General features: G+C 38.7%; 1 protein-coding gene across 4 annotated transcripts in view; it reads left to right on the plus strand.

The window, feature by feature from the left end:
• The window catches only part of TENM3 (teneurin transmembrane protein 3), a 665,511-nt gene that overhangs the window by 601,541 nt on the left and 44,277 nt on the right, over positions 1 to 19,693 (plus strand). For all 4 annotated transcript variants that reach the window (XM_024194541.2, XM_024194516.2, XM_024194527.2 and 1 more), the window contains 4 exons: positions 3,744 to 3,993; positions 15,437 to 15,669; positions 16,211 to 16,365; positions 17,306 to 18,180. In XM_024194541.2, coding sequence (XP_024050309.1) covers positions 3,744 to 3,993; positions 15,437 to 15,669; positions 16,211 to 16,365; positions 17,306 to 18,180 — 1,513 coding nt within the window. The remainder of the gene's footprint in view (positions 1 to 3,743; positions 3,994 to 15,436; positions 15,670 to 16,210; positions 16,366 to 17,305; positions 18,181 to 19,693) is intronic.

The following is a 19,693-nucleotide window of genomic DNA, read 5'->3' on the forward strand; positions in this document are numbered from 1 at the left end:
ATATTAGAATTGGAAAATGTACAGAAAAGGGCAACAAAAATTATTAGGGGCATGGAACAGCTTCCATATGAGGAGGGAGTAATAAGAATGGGACTTTTCAGCTTGGAAAAGAAACGACTAAGGGAGTATATGATTGAGATCTATAAAATCATGACTGGTGTGGCGAAAGTAAATAAGGAACTGTTATTTACTCCTTCTCATAACACAAGAACTAAGGGTCACCAAATGAAATTAATAGGCAGAAGGTTTAAAACAAACAAAATGAAGTATTTTTTCACACAACGCACAGTCAGCCTCTGGAACTCTTTGCCATAGGATATTATGAAGGCCAAGACTATAACAGGGTTCAAAAAAAGAACTAGATACATTCATGGAGGATAGGTCCATCAATGGCTATTAGCAGGGATGGTTTCCCTCACCACTGTTTGCCAGAAGCTGGGAATGGGTGACAGGGGATGGATCATGTGATGATTACCTCTTCTGTTCATTCCCTCTGGGGCACCTGGCATTGGCCACGGTCGGAAGACAGGATATTGGGCTAGATGGACCTTTGATCTGACCCAGTAGGGTCATTCTCACGTTCTTATGTTCTCACTAACTTAAGCTAATGGGAGACCAATTGTGAATTAGTAAGATTTGAGTTTTCATAGGTGTCAAGAGCAGCGTCAATGTGTCTAACATGCTTCTCATTGGCCTCTTATAGAGTGTTCTGTCTTGCTCCCGCCCCAACCCCACATAATACATTTCCATGGAGCAAGGCTACTTAAAATTCACGTTACCAATGCTTCTCCTTGTGGCCCCTCTCCCTGGCAGGATGTCTCATAGGGCCTCTCTTCTCTTAGAATAGGCACTGCTAACTCCTGTACATTTTCATGTGTCACTTCATTGCAGCTAGATTGAACCAGCCCCCCAACAGTCAGTTCCACCCTGCCTACCGCTCCTCACTTGATGGAGAAGGAGAGTGGTGGAGATTGCTAAGGACTGCTCAGAGCAACATAGCAGCAGCCACAATTATAATATAGTAATTATAATTTGCATAGTGACTTTGGTACTAAAGGATCCAAAACCAAAATTCATATGAGGATCACTCCACTCCACAGTGAAATATAGCCTACTTTGGAGTAGTATGAGGCAGCTGTTTAACAGTGTTCAGCAGCATGGCATAAGAGTTTAGAAAAGGAAATGAATACTGTATTCAGTTGAATCTGTAAGGGAAGTTAGATAAACAGAATGAAATTACGCAAGTTGGAATTTGGTCAGGATGCACGGTACTCTTACAGAAAGTATGATTGGGTCTCCCTCTAACACTGTGTTGGGACATCAGTTCTGTACTGACCTAGGGTATGTCTGCACCACAGCTGAAGGTGCAATTGCAGTGCAAGTAGACATACCCACTCTAACTTCACTCTAGCACAGGTAACAATAGCAGTGAAAATGCTGTGGCATGGACTTCGGGATGGGCCAGCAACCTGAATATGCACCCAATGTCACCAGCAGGCTTGTACTGTGGCAGCTAACCTGAAGTGAAACCTTATGCCACAATATCTTCACTACTATTGTTATCACACTGCAATTACACCTTAATTTGTGGTGTAGCTATATCCTGAGAGGGAAGAATGCTATTTCCAGCAGCATCCAGGTCTTTTGTGGAGGTTTCCCATCTACGTGTTAGCTCAGTTTGATCCTGCTTAGCTGGTGTGATATGATGGGTCATAGCCTAACTGGTACTGCTGAATAGTAGAAAAATAATATAACCAAATAAGGGGAAATGGAAATTTAAATATAAAATGTCAGAAAAGAACCATGCAAAATTCTTAAGATATTTATAAAAATGCAAAGATGCATGTTTTATTTAGTCTAGTTTTTTTAAATTATGAGGTTGTTTCTATTCACAAGGTGAATTGATTGTGGCTTTAAATTATGTTCGAGTAGATTTGACAAGTATGACTTTTCAAAGTGACATGTCTAATTGAATAAAGGAAGTAGTTAGTTGTAATGACAAGGTGGATGAACTGGAGAAATTTATTCAGAGGGGAGTACAGACAGTGACAGGTGTTTGTATGGACACCCTGAACCACTGCAATAAATATTCTAATGTTCATCTTTCCATTCTGTGATAATAGAGGAGAAATATGAAGGACCAATTTTTCAAAGTAATGACAGAATAAATCATGTACACTAGTGCAGAGTCTTGACTTGTAGGAGTCCTCTTATAAAAATTATAGAACTTAGCTATTTCAGCAAAATTATGGTTCCGTGATTGTCACAAATGATGTAATCATAGGAAGGGGGATTTCAGATGCCATTAATGCATTCTTCCTCAGACTATTCACGAAAAACACACTCCATTTGCTATTATGATGCAGCCTTATTTTGATTACTTTTCCTTAAGTTTTCATAAGCCAGTTTCATCCTTTCTGATTTCATAATGTACATTTGCTCTGGTATTTACCTCTACCAAATTGTATGACATTAAAAAAGTAACTGAAGCAACCAAAAACAGTCTAAGTGAAAAAGGAAAGATATTTATTCTGATCTCTTTTCAATTTAAAAAGTGCCTTGGGGAAAAAGTGGGGGGAAGGGGAGCGACACACCTTCTCAAGTTTCCTAAATGTGTTTTTGTAAGATTGATTGTTTTAACAGTATCTCAAAAAAGAAGTGTTACCATTAGCATCAAAAACTGCTTTTGAAACCTTGTACTCAATAAATAAAACATGTAGCACTATAAAGTACAAAGTGACATGTGGTTTACATGGATTATACCACATTAAGATTTATTGTGACATATGAGCATAACAATAATAGCTGACCATCCATACAGCAGAACTTGATGGAGTCATTGATCTGTATAATAATGAGGACACTGGTAACATTTAACTGAGTCCAAATTCAAACATAATTTTCTAACTATGAAAAATTTATCAGGTATGTATTTTGCTTCCCACGTTTCCTGTGAAGGCCATAAAAATGTACTGCTGGCATATTACTTTGTCTTTATAAAATGACTGTACTTTTCATGCCTCAAAGCAGAATTAGGTTTAAGGGGCAGGTTGGCCTGCCACTACATTTTTTGTTGTATTTGACATTTTTAATAACTGTATATAACTGCAGATGTATTCTAGGTGCAGACTTTGTTACCAGGGATAGATTATTATTGTACATTGAAAAAGACTCATTTATAATGTGAAATTGAGTCACAGAACTTTTTTGTAGTAGCCCCTTATTAATATTTGATGTATGTGGTAGTGGTCCAGTCATATTTAACAGGATGTTTTTAATTAGTTACTGTATAACTACAGGATTGAAACTCACAAATATAAATCCATCTTTTACAATAATCAATGTACATGCAATTAGAACTCCAGTCTTCTGAGGGAGATTTTCAAACCGAAGGGATTTAGAAGCACATGTCTCATTAAAAGTAAATGAATTATGTGATTTTTCAAAAAAAATTCCCCCTCAATTATAAATATAAAAACGTTATAAACAGAATGATTGTAAACATGTTCATATTACAGATGTTAGTATTTTTAATATTCTACTATATCTTTTGAACAAGAGGGTTATTTTCAATGTTTTTTAATTTGGTGCTGTGGGTTCTCTAAGTATATTTCTGATTTATTTGTAAATATTAATGAATTTTATGAAAAAAAGTCTTGCATAAGGTATGTTTGCTGTTAATGATCATCATTTCCTGAACATGACTTTGATGTGGGAAGCAATTGTATTTTTATTTCTATCAGGTATCCTCTACAAAGGAAATGGTGAAAATCAATTTATTTCTCAGCAACCTCCAGTTGTTAGTAGCATCATGGGCAATGGACGAAGACGCAGCATCTCATGCCCAAGTTGCAATGGCCAAGCTGATGGTAATAAACTATTAGCTCCAGTAGCCTTAGCTTGTGGGATAGATGGCAGCCTGTACGTAGGGGATTTCAACTATGTTCGGCGGATATTCCCATCTGGAAACGTAACTAGTGTTCTTGAACTAAGGTACGTCTTTTCCCAGTCTGGGACTTTTGGAATTAAGGTGGTGTTGAGTATTAAAATATGGGATAGTTTTCTGACATTTTATAAGTTAATATATCAAATTCAGTTGGAGATAAAATGTTGTAATTTTTTTACATAATGCATTGAACCAAAAGAATTGAACCAATTTAAAAATGAAGTAAATTTGATTAACTCTAAAATATTTAACTATGCATATCTCTATCTAAAAATATTGTAGCAATTCAAACTAGCCTAATTATTTCCTGTTTATGAGTCAAAATAAGTTAACTCTGTTGGATCAAAGTTCATAATTCATCTTCTTAACTAGAATAATAATATTTTAAATTCTGCCTTCTACTTCTCTTGTTTCTTTTCTAACCTTTTTTCTAATACTGCTTTTCTACTCTTCTTTACTTGCTCCCACCAAGAAATAAAGATTTTAGACATAGGTAAGCATTTTTAAGGAGATGTATATTTCTTCTAACTGTCCATTTTTACAAATGAATGTATATTGTGGATTAGTCACTTCCAGTATTGTTATTGTATGAGGAGTGCTTTTCAAAAATAATGACTTCAGCTGTCAAAGGAGAGCATGTTGCCTCTGGTTATGCCAGTTGTCAAGTTGTAGAATTACTGATATTCAGTTCCTGTTCTTAGTCCCATTAAGGAACCTCTTTGTGCCTTGTCCCCCTTCAGATCCTGTCCTCTTTTGCATCCTACTTTTAGCCACAGGTTCCCGTTTTCTGCACCCAGTTTCTGTCACTTCCGATCCCCAGTCACTGCTCCCATTTATGCTGCCTGCCCCTTCTCCTGTCTCCCAGTCTTAAACCCTGCTTCTAGCTCCCCTCTTATCTCTTGCTAGCAGCATTATTGCCAACTTCAGTCATTCAAAACCCATTAGGCTGGCCTAAAATATGATGATGATAGCTGAAAAGTCATGAGATTTGTAAATGTAATATATTTTGAGTTCCTTTTATTAGCCTTCAGATTTAGGGCTTTTGGGGATTCATATTTCAAGATTTTCTGTGCAACCACAAGGGCAAGAAACATATAGTAACTCCTCGCTTAACGTTGTAGTTATGATCCTGAAAAATGCGACTTTAAGCAAAATGATGTTAAGTGAATCCAATTTCCCCATAAGAATGAATGTAAATAGGGGGGGGTTAAGTTCCAGGGAATTTTTTTTTTCGCCAGACAAAGACTATATATATACACACAGTATAAGTTTTAAACAATGCAATACTGTACACAGCAATAATGATTGTGAAGCTTGGTTGAGGTGGTGAAGTCAGAGGGTGGATGAGGGTGGGATATTTCCCGGGGAATGCCTAACTGCTAAATGATGAATTAGCACTCGTCTGAGCCCTCAAGGGTTAACACATTGTTGTTAATGTAACCTCACTCTCTACAAGGCAGCAGGAATGGAAGGAGGAGAGACAGCATGGGAGAGAGAGACAGAAACATACGCAGTGTGTGAGAGAGAGAGACGCACATTGCCCCTTTAAGTACGCTGACCACACTCTAAGTACATGGCCATTTTAAGTAGATCAGCAAGTTGAGACAGAAGCTGCTGCCAGCAAGCTCCCTCCATCCTGAGCCCTGTCGTGTCCCACCCCTGCCTTGTGGAGATGGCCCGATGGGGTAAAGAAGTGGGGGGAGGGGAGCACCGTGACATTAACACCCCTTCTCCCCTCCCCCCGTACAACAAGCAGGAGGCTCCTGGGAGCAGCTCCAAGGCAGAGGGCAGGAGCAGCACACTGCAATGTGACAGCTGAACTGCCCGGCAATTTAAAGCCTGCTGGGTGGCTGCTGCACAGGGAACTTGGGGAGCAGAGAACTGATGGGGGGCTGCTGGTCTACCCTGGTTCCAAGCCCCCACCAGCTAGCTCCAATGGGCTGCTCTTTCTGCAAGCAATTGACAAAGCAGGCGGCTGCCAAACAACGTTGTAAGGGAGCATTGCGCAACTTTAAGCGAGCATGTTCCCTAATTGATCAGCAACATAACAATGAAACAACGTTAACCGGGACGACTTTAAGTGAGGAGTTACTGTACTTTTAAAAAAAACTAAAAGCTGAAGTTCTCGCATAGTAACATGACACCACGATTCACAAGATCTTGATTCCAAGATGACAAGAGTTGGCAACACTGCAACGTGCTCGGAAGTTGGCTACAGCTACCTTCTCCTCCTGGCTGCTCCAGACTAGTTTGGCTACAGTAAGGGGAGCACCCAGAGGAGAGAAAGAGAGGCAGCTTGACTCCCTGCAGTTCCTCTGTCTTACCAGCTCCTGGTAGTAAGGAAGAGAAACTGTATGGGTATCCGGCTGTCTTGTTGGACATGTGACATTACAGCAAGGCTCTGTGACGCAGCTGACAAGTGTGTGTCATGTGACGTGCATGAGGCTCAGCAGTCATACCAATTTTCATATTGGCTGTGTTCATGTTTACTGTCAGGTGGTGGTTTGTTTGTTTGTTTTAAACAAATACCCATAGACTCACATTTCATTTTTCCATATGCCTGGATTCTCTTACAATTCACTCTTCTTCTGGCCATACTAGCTCATATGGATTTTCTTTCCTTAATTTTGGAAGGTTTTTTTTATTTAAGAAGTAATAGTTCAGATATGTCATTTCCTGTAGCGTCAGCAAGAAATCCCATGATTATATATTTGTAACTCTTTAAATTATAGTGTTAATTATCAGAATTGTGAGTTTTCTTTTTCCATATTCTAAATCAGGGGTAGGCAAACTTTTTGGCCCGAACGCCACATCGGGGAATAGAAATTGTATGGCGGGCCATGAATGCTCCAAAATGGGGGTTGGATACGGGAGGGGGTGCAGGATCTGGGGTTGGGCTGGGGATGAGAGGTTTGGGGTGCAGACTGGGATCCGGGCTGGGATCAAGGAGTTTGGAGAATGGGAGGGGGATCAGGGCTGAGGCAGGGGGTCGGGGCATGGGGAGAGGCTCGGGGGTGCAGGCTGCGAGTGGCGCTTACCTCAAGCGTCTCCCGGAAGCAGTGGCATGTCCCTTCTCCGGCTCCCATGCGGAGGCATGGCCAGGGGGCTCTGTACGCTGCCCCATCCACAGGCACCGCCCCTGCAGCTCCCATTGGAGTATGTAGGAGCTGGAACGGGGCCATGCTGTGGCTTCCGGGATCCACATAGCGTGGCCCCGACCCTGTGCCCTGGCCAGAGCAGGGCCAAGCCACTTGGTGCGGCCCCCGACCAAGTGCCCTGGCAGAGCGGGGCCGAGCCCTCAGTCCAGTGACCCGAGGTGTAACAGTGGGTGGAAGAAGCAATAGAATAAATAAAGCAATAGAATAAATACGGGCTGAGGTAGGGACAGTATTTCACAGAGTATTGAAGGTGCGGATGACGTAGACAGTAAATGGAAGCCTATAGAGAAATTAAAAGAGAGGTGTAGCCTGATACAAGCAGTGTCAAAGAGATTATTTTAGGAACATAATTGTAGGCAGTACAGGTAGCAGCATCTGTAGTTAAGGTTGCCTTACACTTTTCATTATGATTTTATATATACCACAGGAATAGGGAAAGGTGACATAAAGTTAGGCCAGTGAGGAGACACAAGCCAGGCTTCCCCCCATACACACATCTCCTCTGTTTATTCTATCATTTTTAGGGCTGTTGATTAATCGCAGTTAACTCACATGATTAACTCAAAAAAAACTAATTGTGATTAAAAAAATTAATCATGATTAATTGCAGTTTTAATCGCACTGTTAAACAATAGACTACCACGTGAAATTTATTAAATATTTTGGATGTTTTTCTACATTTTCAAATATATTGATTTCAGTTACAACACAGAATACAAAGTGCACATGTGATAGATCCAGGCCAGTTGGGGGTACAGCAGAGTAGTAGAAGGCAGATATACTGGCCACTGGATAAGCAGTTTTCTGTTCCCTGACTGACCAGAGCAGGGTCTGCTCCAGGCTAGGGTGGACACATGACTCCAATTAGCCTGCAAAGAGTCAGTTGAAGCCGTTAGGCTTAGGGTGACCAGATGTCCCGATTTTATAGGGATAGTCCCGATTTTTCGGTCTTTTTCTTATATAAGCTCCTATTACCCCCCACCCCCACCCCATGTCCCAATTTTTCACACTTGCTCTCTGGTCACCCTAGTTAGGCTAATGAGAACACCTGACTCTAATTAACCTGTAAAGAGTCAGGTGAGGCCATTAAGCTAATGTGAACACCTGACTCTAATTAAGGCCCCTCTGATACTATAAAAGGGCTCACTCTTGTCAGGCTGAGGAGAGCCAGGGAGCCAGAGGAGAGGAAGTGCGGCTGAAGGGCTGGGTAATGAAGACACCCTCAAGCCACTGAAAGGGAGCCCTAAGGTAAGGATGAAGAAGGCATTGTGAGAGAGAGAAGCGGGAGAGCTGTGGGGAAGTGGCCCAGTGGGGAAATGTAGCAACTCTGGCAGTGAAAGGTCGGCTGCCAACAGCTGCTGCCATTAGGGTCCCTGGGCCAGAACCCGGAGTAGAGGGCGGGCCCGGATTCCCCCCCAACCCGCCACTACAGAAACACCTCCTGGGAGGGGAAGACAGGCCCCTGTCAGGACAGGAGGCTAAACTGTTCTGGAATAAGCCTGTAGGAACAACAGAGACTGTGGGAGTTCTCTCACCAACCTCCATGCTGGCTTATGATGAAAAGGGCTCAGTAGACTGTAACGCTGGCCCTAGAGAGAGAAGGGCTATGTGGAGGGTCGCAGTGAGCCTTTGAGGCTAGCATAAACCGCCTGGAAGCGCGGGACCCATGGGGACAAGGTCGGAGCTCTCCCACAGCATAGTACTCACTTTATATTATTTTTATTACAAATATTTGCACTGTAAAATGATAAATAAATAGTATTTTTCAATTAATCTCATACAAGTACCATAGTGCAATCTCTTTATCGTGAAAGCACAATTTACAAATGTAGATTTTTTTTTTGTTACATAACTGCACTCAAAAACAAAACAATGTAAAACTTTAGAGCCTACAAGTCCACTCAGTCCTACTTCTTGTTCAGCCAATTCCTAAGAGAAACAAGTTTGTTTACATTTAGGGGACATAATGCTGCCCGCTTCTTATTTACAATGTCACATGAAAGTGAAATCAGGTGTTCTCATTGCACTGTTGTAGCTGGCGTTGCAAGATATTTACGTGCCAGATGCACTAAAGATTCATATGTCCCTTCATGCTTCTACCACCATTCCAGAGGACGTTTCCATGCTGATGATGGGTTCTGCTCGATAACGATCCAAAGCAGTGCAGACCAATGCATGTTCATTTTCATCATCTTAGTCAGATGCCACCAGCAGAAGGTTTTCTTTTTTGGTGGTTCAGGTTCTGTAGTTTCTGCATTGGAGTGTTGCTCTTTTAAGACTTCTAAAAGCATGCTCCACATCCTGTCCCGATCAGATTTTGGAAGGTACTTCAGATTCTTAAATCTTGGGTTGAGTGCCGTAGCTATCTTTAGAAATCTCACATTGGTACCTTCTTTGCGTTTTGTGAAATCTGTAGTGAAAGTGTTCTTAAAACAAACAACATGCTGGGTCATCATCCGAGACTGCTATAACATGAAATATCTATGGCAGAATGTGGGTAAAACACAGAGCAGGAGACATACAATTCTCCCCCAAGGAGTTCAGTCACAAATTTAATTAACGCATTGTTTTAACGAGCTTCATCAGCATGGAAGTATGTCCTCTGGAATGGTGGTTGAAGCATGAAGGGGCATACGAACGTTTAGCATATTTGGCACATAAATACCTTGCAATGCCAGCTACAAAAGTGCCTTGCGGACGTCTGTACCAGTGAGATTACTAATGTGAGATTTCTAAAGATAGCTACAGCACTCGACACAAGATTTAAGAATCTGAAGTGCCTTCCAAAATCTGATCGGGACGGGATGTGGTACACTTTCAGAAGTCTTAAAAGAGCAACACTCCAATGTGGAAATTACAACGCTGGCTACAACAGTGCCATGAGAACACCTGTTCTCACTTTCAGGTGACATAAACAAGAAACAGGCAGCATTATCTCTTGCAAATGTAAACAAACTTGTTTGTCTGAACGATTGGCTGAACAAAAAGTAGGACTGAGTGGATTCGTAGGCTCTAAAGTTTTACATTGTTTTATTTTTGAATGCAGTTTTGTTTTGTACATAATTCTACATTTGTAAGTTCAACTTTCATGATAAAGATTGTAGTACAGTACTTGTATTAAGTGAATTGAAAAATACTATTTCTTTTATTTTTACAGTGCAAATATTTATAATTAAAAAATAATATAAAGTGAGTGCTGTACACTTTTTATTCTGTGTTGTAATTGAAATCAATATATTGGAAAATGTGGAAAACATCCAAAAATATTTGTATAAATAGTATTCTATTATTGTTTAACGGCGCAAATAATTGAGATTAATTTTTTTAATTGCGCGATTAATCGTGATTTTTTTTTAATCGCACGTCAGCCCTAATAATTTTTTTAAATGTTAACTGTTGTTATTGTGACTTAAATCAATGAAAGTAAAACAGTAAAGTTTTAAAAGTTAGACATATTATTTCACATTGATACTATAGTAGCCCATGTAGTCAGAACCTCATAGAAGAACTTGTTCTAGAGAACAGTCTTGGTTCAAGTGATCATGAGATAATTCAGTTTGAACTAAATGGAAGGATAAAAAGAGATCTGCAACAAGGATCCTTAGCTTTTTTTCAAATTAACTTTAAAAAAATTAAGGAAATTAGTTAGGGAAGTGGACTGAAGAACTCAAATATCTGAATGTGGAGGAGGCCTGGAATTACTTTGTCAAAATTGTAGAAACTATCTGAAGCCTGCATCCCAAGTAAGGGAAAAAATTCATAGGGAAGGGTTGCAGACGAAGCTGGCTGAGTGAGTATTTCAAACAGGTGATTAAGAGAAAGCAGAGAGCCTACAAGGAATGGAAGGGAGGGATCAGCAAGGAAAGCTACCTCTTGGCGGTAAGAAAGTGTAGGGATAAAGTGAGAACTGCCAAAAGCCAAGCAGAGTTGGACATTGTAAAGGGAATTAAAACCAATAGTAAAAGGTTCTATAGCCATACAAATAAGAAAACAAGGAAAGAAGTGGGACTGCTAAGCACTGAGGATGGGGTAGAGATAAAAGATTATCTAGGCATGGCCCAACACCTAAACAAATAATACTTTGCCTCAGTTTTTAATGAGGCTAATGAAGAACTTAGGGGTAGTGGCAGGGTGGCTAATGGCAACTAGGATATGGAGGTAGAAATTACCACAGCCGAGGTGGAAGTTGAAATCAAACTCAGACATCTTAATGGGTCTGGATAATCTGCATCCAAGAATATTAAAGGAATGGCACATGACATTGCAAACCCAATAGGAGGATTTTTAATGAATCTGTAAATCCTCTAACTGGAGAATTGCTAATATAGTTCCTATTTTTAAAAAAGGGAGAAAGATGATCCAGGAAACTACAGGCCTGTTAGTTTGACCTCATTTGTATGCAAGGTCTTAAAACAAATTTTGAAAAAGAAAGTAGTTAAGGACTTGGAGGTGAATGGTAATTGGGATAAAATACAACATGGTTTTACAAAAGGTAGATCGTGCCAAGCTAATCTGATCTCCTTCTTTGAGAAGGTAACTGGCTTTTTTAGACAAAGGAAATGCAGTAGATCTAATCTGTCTGTATTTCAGTAAGGCATTTGATACAGTTCCACATGGGAAATTATTACTTAAATTGGAGAAGATGGGAATTAATATGAGAATTGAAAAGTGGACAAGGAACTAGTTAAAGGGGAGACTAAAATGGATCATATTGAAAGGTGAACTGTCAGGCTGGGGCAAGTTTTCATTAGTGGCGTTCCTCAGGGATCGGTCTTGAAATCAATCTTATTTAACATTTTTATTACTGTCCTTGGTACAAAAATTGAGAGTATGCTAATAAAATTTATGGATGACACAAAGTTGGGAGGTATTGTCAATACAGAAGAGGATCAGAATATCATACAAGAAGATCTGGATGACCTTGTAAACTGAAGTAATAGAAATGGGATGAATTTTAACAGTGCAAAGTGCAAAGTCATGCATTTAGGGATTAACAACAAGAATTTTTGCTGTAAAATGGGGGATTTATCAGTTGGAAGCAACAGAGGGGGAGAAAGACTTGGGTGTACTGGTTGATCGCAGGATGACTAAACCATCAATGTGATGTGTCCATGAAAAAGGCTAATGCAATCTCAGGATGCATAAAGGCACAGTAATTCCAGTAGAGACAGAGAAGTGTTAATACCATTATGCAAAGCACTGGTGAGACCTCATCTGGAATACAGTGTGCAGTTCTGATCTGCTATGTTTAAGAAAGATTAATTCAAACTGGAACAGGTGCAGAGAAGGGCTACTAGGATGATCTGAGGGATGGAAAACCTACCTTATCAGAGGAGACTCAAAGAACTTGGGTTGTTTAGCCTAACCAAAAGAAGGCTGAGGGGAGATATGATTGCTCTCTATAAATACATCAGAGGGATAAATACCAGGGAGAGAGAGGAGTTATTTAAGTTAAGAGCCAATGTGGACACAAAAACAAATGGATATAAACTGGCCATAAACAAATTTAGGCTCGAAATTATGTGAAGGTTTCTAACCATCAGAGAAGTGAAGTTCTGGAACATCCTTCCAAGGTAGCAGTGGGGGCAAAAATCCTAACTGGTTTCAATAAGTGTATGGTGCAGATGGTGTGATGGGACTGCCTACAATGGCATGTGGCCCAGCAGCGACTGGCAGTAGCAAAAATTCCCAGTGGCCAGAGAGGGGACACTAGATGGGGAAGGCTCTGAGTTACTACAAAGAATTCTTTCCCAGGTATCTGGGTGGTGGGTCTTGCCCACATGCTCAGGGTCTAACTGATCGCCATATTTGGGGTTAGGAAGGAATTTTCCCCAGGATCAGATTGGCAGAGGCCCTAGGGGGATTTCACCTTCCTCTGGAGCATGGGACAGGACTCAGGTTTAAACTAGTATAAATGTTGAATTCTCTGTAACTTAAAGTCTTTAAACCATGATTTGAGGACTTCAGTAACTCAACCAGAGGTTAGGGGTCTGGTACAGGAATGGGTGGGTGGGTTCTGTGGACTGCAATGTGCAGGATGTCAGACTAGTGATCACAATGGTCCCTTCTGAGTCTATGCTGCTTTCTCACTGCATGATCTTCGAAGCCCCCTACAATGAGTCAGACAATGTTGGATAACTTAAGGAGAAGTAACTTGGATTTAGATTCTATTTCTTTGATTTTGCAGATGGGTCAGAATCTTAGTATTTTAAATTGTGATTAAATAAAATGCCCTCAGTAGCCAATCAATATCACCAGTTGTTTTCAGTAATTATATAGTATGCACATCCCTGTACTATGGCTACTGATTGTAAACTTAATTCACTAACCATATGTTATAGAAATCCCCAAGTTCTGATTTGCTCTTCAGAATTCAGCATTGATGTGCCTATAACAAATATGTCTACCTCAACTTTTAAGCTTTCCAGTAAAAATAAATTATATATTTATACCAATTATGTCTCAAAAATATACTGTAATTAGACATTTCCATTTAACAACCTGAAGAGCCTTATATTAACTACATAATAATATCCTGAGTAAACAAACTCCACATCTGATAATTTCCTTAAAAACAGAAAACACTTTCAAATTATCATCTAAATAACTTTGTATTAATGAAAATCCATTACTTACAACTAAGATAAGTGATCTTAGCTAATAATTATTACTTTTCTCTTATAATTAGAACTGTGTATTAAAATTAGAAGCCTTATCCTCATTTATTTATGAAATAATTAACCAGGAAATATTATACTGTGTATATAAATTATTCACAGTTGTTGATCTGATGATGCTGTATTCCAACACTAAAAATTATACTAAATAGTAATTTCATTTGTATTTTGCATTTTGCAGTACATTTGTATTTAAAATGGACAAGATATTTCTTAAAAAACCAAAGTAATCATCTAAATATAAATAGTGGTAAATAGTTTGTACACCAGTATATTATAAATCATTTGTGTTATAATTAAGAGTTGAAAGTATTTTTCAATAATTAGCTTACTACTTTAACAATTTCAGATTTACATTAACTACACAAATTTAATGTAAACATTCATGTAATTGTTTTCAGCTGTGCTATATAATGTTTAATTCTGTAACACACTCAGTTACAAAAGGTGTTTAAGTACTTTGCATTTGATATAATTTATCTGCTTCGTTGATTTCTTTACTGTGAACCAAGATGTTAAAACAATCTTGTGTATATGGCACTCTTCTATAGTTTTAAAGTAGAAAGCTATAAAAAGCTGTCCTTATTTGAAGACATAATTTGTTCACAACTTGTTCATGTTGGTCTCTGTTGCTTTTTGCGAGTGGCAGTGTATAAAATGTGTTACATTAGCACTGATTTATATTTACAAAATGTGAGACACTACATTTTTGTGAACAGATGTTTGGATATCGTCATGATTGGTAGATATGTTTTAGTAGTGCATTTGCAAACATATCAGAAATGGAACTGACTATTCTGGCACTATGGCTCAGTGCGTTAGCATGCCATCAGAAATCACCTTCTGTACTTGAATGACCTCATTTCTGTTCTTAGTGCCATAAATCAGGTCAAGAATCATAACTGCAGCAGGTTAAGTTACTGGATCATGATATATCAACTAAGAGGGGTACTCTCCGGTGTTGCTTTTTCTCTAGCAGAGGGACAAAAGAGTAATTCTCAATGATGTGGTAACACCGAAGCAGCAAACTGTATGTTTCTGGAAAAATAGATAGCAATACAGGCTTTCTTTCAGTATAATGAAGGCTATATTGGCACAGTTAGTAGTTTTGTGCCCAAAATGTACAGTAACTTGAAATCTGATTCTTTGTGCAAAGGGAAAAAACTGCACTCAGTGCTGTGGTGAAAAAGATGAATTTTCCTAATGTATTAAATCATGCATATCATGCTTTTGAGAGGAATAGATTAAACCAGTACTAAGGAGAATGTCTTATCTCCTGCCCATGAACCAATAATATGAACCCTACCTTATCTGTTTATGAATAATATAAACCATGCACCTCAGCAACCCTATATAAGTTGTAATAAAAAGGATACTGTGATAACAGTGATGAAACAAGTGTAAGCTTGGGATGAGGCATGCTGCAAAGTTTGGATTCAAATCAGGATTTTAAACACCCAAGAGAGATTTCAGAATCGAGTGTTTTGATTCAGTCCATTAAAGAGACAGCAGCCATCTCGAATTGCATATGACTACTGTTTTTATTTTTTTATATGAATGCCAGTATGTAGCCAGTTAAATCTGAAACTTTTTCTTCCAGTGCTTATGTGCAGTTTATTACTCATTATGTTTAAATCTGTGATCGCCTTTTACAGCAGCAACCCAGCTCACAGATACTACCTTGCAACTGACCCAGTCACAGGAGATTTGTATGTTTCTGACACTAACACTCGCAGGATCTATCGTCCAAAGTCACTCACTGGTGCAAAAGACCTGACAAAAAATGCTGATGTAGTAGCAGGAACTGGAGAACAGTGCCTTCCATTTGATGAGGCAAGATGTGGTGACGGAGGCAAGGCTGTGGAAGCAACGCTCATGAGTCCCAAAGGTAGGGACATTATCAATTCATGGTCTTAAAAAAAAAAAAAAAAAAATTCAGTCAGTGCCTGAACTGTGCTTTAATCACAACTGTGTTTTTGAAAAGCTCCTCCTCTACTGTCCAGAAAGACAGTATAGAATGAAGCTACAAAAAGCCCAAGTTGACTTTACAGGAAATATTTGACTTTATAGTCCTTTTCAAATTTCACAAAGATGTATCCAGCAAATTATATCCAAAGTTTTTAAAATGTCAATGTGTTACTCCCATCTATTCAGTTTTTCAGGTATACTAAAATACCAAGCACCTCTCATAGACCGCATTTTACTTTCTGTGGAACAGTATATGCAGTCAACGAGAGTAGAATGTGCAGTAAACCTTTGTTCGTTATGCTACATATGTTTACAAATTATTATATTGCATACTTCCTAAGATGTGTACTTCCTGTCCTTAAATTCCTCAGACCTAGTCACTAGCACTTTGCAGGTTGTTAGTAACGGATGCTAAATAAATGGCTAGTGTAATAAAACTAATTTTTTTCTCTTGACTAAAGGACTGGCAATTGACAAGAATGGATTAATCTACTTTGTTGATGGAACCATGATTAGAAAAGTGGATCAAAATGGAATAATATCAACTTTGCTTGGCTCTAATGATCTAACCTCAGCACGACCTCTAACGTGCGACACTAGCATGCACATCAGCCAGGTATTAAAATACAGCTAATTTGGAGTGGGGATTTTTTTTGGGGGGGGAGGGGGGAAGTAGGGGGAAATAGGGTAGGGGGGAAAGCTAGTGCAGCTTGGTTGCTCCCTGAAATAGAATCAGGTGGAATATGTTGAATATTTATATATTTAACAGGATAACTTTGTGCTAAGAAACTTATTCCAAGGGCATGATTTTCAGTATATTCTACTAGCAAATATATGCTGCTGTATTCAATTTTTCTGCACATAAAGTTCAGTGTAGTACAGAACAACATAATTGTCAGCAAGAAATGTTAAGTATAGTCATAAAATACCAGCAGAGTAGCAAATCTATTAGACCAGTATTGGCATAATGATATTTTTTAAATGAACAGAACCACTAATGTCCTTAGTCTATTAGTGTGAATGCCAGGATACTTTAAAGAGCTCAGAGGACCCTTTTTTATAGGTCCCAGTGGAGTTATATGAAGGGACTTTACTGTTGCTGTGATTGAAAATGGAATACCAATACAATATATCACAATCTGGAAAGTACTGAATTTCATTTTTGGTATTATCTGATTACTGCTAGCAATGGTACAATATAAGTAGGTAGTTCCTTGATATCCATTCCTTGAACTTCTACTTAGATTTAGACTCTCCGAATTGGCGGGGGAGAGGGGGTTGCATGTGCATATAAATTCATTCCAGATTATTGGGGGGTGGAATGCCTGTAGGATAGTTCCAGTGCATCTTTTTGTAAGATCTATAATTCGGATAAAATAGTTTCTTTTACTCCATTTGTGTTCATATGAGACCTTTTGACTAGTCTGATTATAACAAATTAGAAATATCCTAAAAGCATTATCTAAAACTATTATCTAAAAGGTTAAATTCAATTCGGCAAGTTAATTGTACTTAACCCAGATTTACTGACTAATGAAACCCTTTTCTTTTTTTAGGTACGTCTGGAATGGCCCACAGATTTGGCTATCAATCCAATGGATAACTCCATTTATGTTTTGGATAACAATGTGGTTTTGCAGATCACTGAAAATCGTCAGGTCCGTATTGCTGCTGGGAGACCGATGCACTGCCAAGTGCCTGGCGTGGAATACTCTGTAGGAAAGCATGCTGTACAGACCACTTTAGAATCAGCAACAGCTATTGCAGTGTCCTACAGTGGGGTACTTTACATTACAGAAACTGATGAAAAAAAGATTAACAGAATTAGGCAGGTTACAACTGATGGAGAGATCTCGTTAGTTGCTGGAATACCATCAGAGTGTGATTGCAAAAATGATGTCAACTGTGACTGTTACCAAAGTGGTGATGGCTATGCTAAAGATGCCAAACTTAATGCTCCTTCCTCCTTGGCTGTGTCTCCAGATGGTACATTGTACATTGCTGATCTTGGAAATATTCGGATACGAGCTGTGTCAAAGAACAAGCCCTTGCTGAATTCAGTGAACTTTTATGAAGTTGCCTCTCCAACTGATCAAGAGCTCTATATCTTCGATGTTAATGGTACTCACCAATACACTATGAGTTTAGTCACTGGAGACTATCTGTACAATTTTAGCTACAGTAATGATAATGATATTACAGCAGTAACGGATAGCAATGGAAATACACTTCGTATCAGACGGGATCCCAATCGGATGCCAGTGAGAGTGGTGTCTCCTGATAACCAAGTGATTTGGCTGACTATAGGCACCAATGGATGCCTGAAGAGCATGACTGCCCAAGGTCAAGAGCTTGTTTTATTTACTTATCATGGCAACAGTGGGCTTCTGGCAACTAAAAGTGATGAGACTGGATGGACTACATTTTTTGAGTAAGTATAGAAAAAATAAAGTTATATAATTAGTCTACACAGTTCTGGAGTCCAGTATCATGATTTGAAATGCTTTTAGGGTTTTGACAAAAATAAACTTTAAAAGATAGTACTTGCTAACTTAAACAGTCCTGTACTTTCTTTGTCTGTCTGACATCTTTCAAACTTTAATGTGAATTAGTGATGATAGATTGATGATCCAGAATCTGTGTTTTATTCTGTAATACAGTTATTATGAGACAGCAGCAAGCTTTGTCCAGAACGTCATAGCTCAGGCAAACAAGCTTTTGTAGGTTTCTGTTAAAATCTAGATTTCTCTCTCCTTTTGCTCATGATACTCCCATTAGTTCTGTAATAAATACTAAGCCACTGGAAGAAATTTTTTTTGGTGCCCAGTCTCTACTGTTTGGTCTTTCAAGTGAAAGCAGTCTATCAGATGAGTACTCTGTATCAAAAAAGCGAGAATGGAAATGTTTTAAGTGTTGCAATGTCAGAAGGTAGAGAATATGCAGGAGGGTTCTGATGGATAAAATGGCAAGCTTTCCCACAGAGGGATCGTGGGCAGGAATCTAGAGCATGTGGTTTGATGAAAGAAGTGTGGGCCACGGTGAAAGTGTCATTCCCATGGGAAGCAGCTACTGAAAGTGCAGATACACCAGCAATCAGTGAGGTACACAGTAAGTAGCAAAACATGAGTGGTTAGGGCACAAGTCTGACTTGTGATTTTTACCATCCTTTTAAAAGTTTTTTAAAAAGAACTGTTTTCCCAAATGTTATCATCACATTGTTGTTATCTATTCATAATAAAATATATGAATTATCAAAATGATTTACAGATTCCCAGATAACATTAACTGAAAAGAATCATGACATTTCGTGTAACTAGAAGTACCATAGAATTCAAAATTTTTGTTTTTCTGTAGAGAACTTCATCCCAAAAATAAACAAAGAAATGAATCAATATACCAAGCACAATTTAATAAATGTACCACTTAAAAAACACAAGTGATTTATCAAAAAATCTATTTCCCAATTCATTAATACAATTTGTTTAACAAAAAAAAGCATTTTTATTAATGAATTGAAAATAGATGATGATGTTTTTTTAAATCACCTCACTCAATAAAGAAACAGTGGAGATTGAAAAGTTCAGAAAAAGGTGCCAAAGGTGATTTGGGAACACACAGCATGTGCATATAATATACATATAATGACTACTGAGAGATTAGAAGAAGTAGAATTATTCAGGCTGAGAAGGAACAGAGTTAGAGGGAACTGTATTGAGGTATTCTGAATTACAAAGGGCATAATGAAAACTGATCAGTCTCTTCTTTTTTATCCTTTCCTATCTTGAGGATGAAACGTAACAGCAACTGCTACCAAGGTCAGGACCTAAAAAAAGCTTTCAAGTCAGTGCACATTATAAAGAAAATAAAGTGCTGGTGTCAGGCAATGGCTGCAGAGCCAGACATCTATGTTCAGAGATAACTTCACATTTATGTCAGTGTACATT

This window comes from Terrapene carolina, unplaced genomic scaffold (genome assembly GCF_002925995.2).
Source record: "Terrapene carolina triunguis isolate 2854851 unplaced genomic scaffold, T_m_triunguis-2.0 Scaffold66, whole genome shotgun sequence".
NCBI lineage: Eukaryota > Metazoa > Chordata > Testudines > Emydidae > Terrapene > Terrapene triunguis.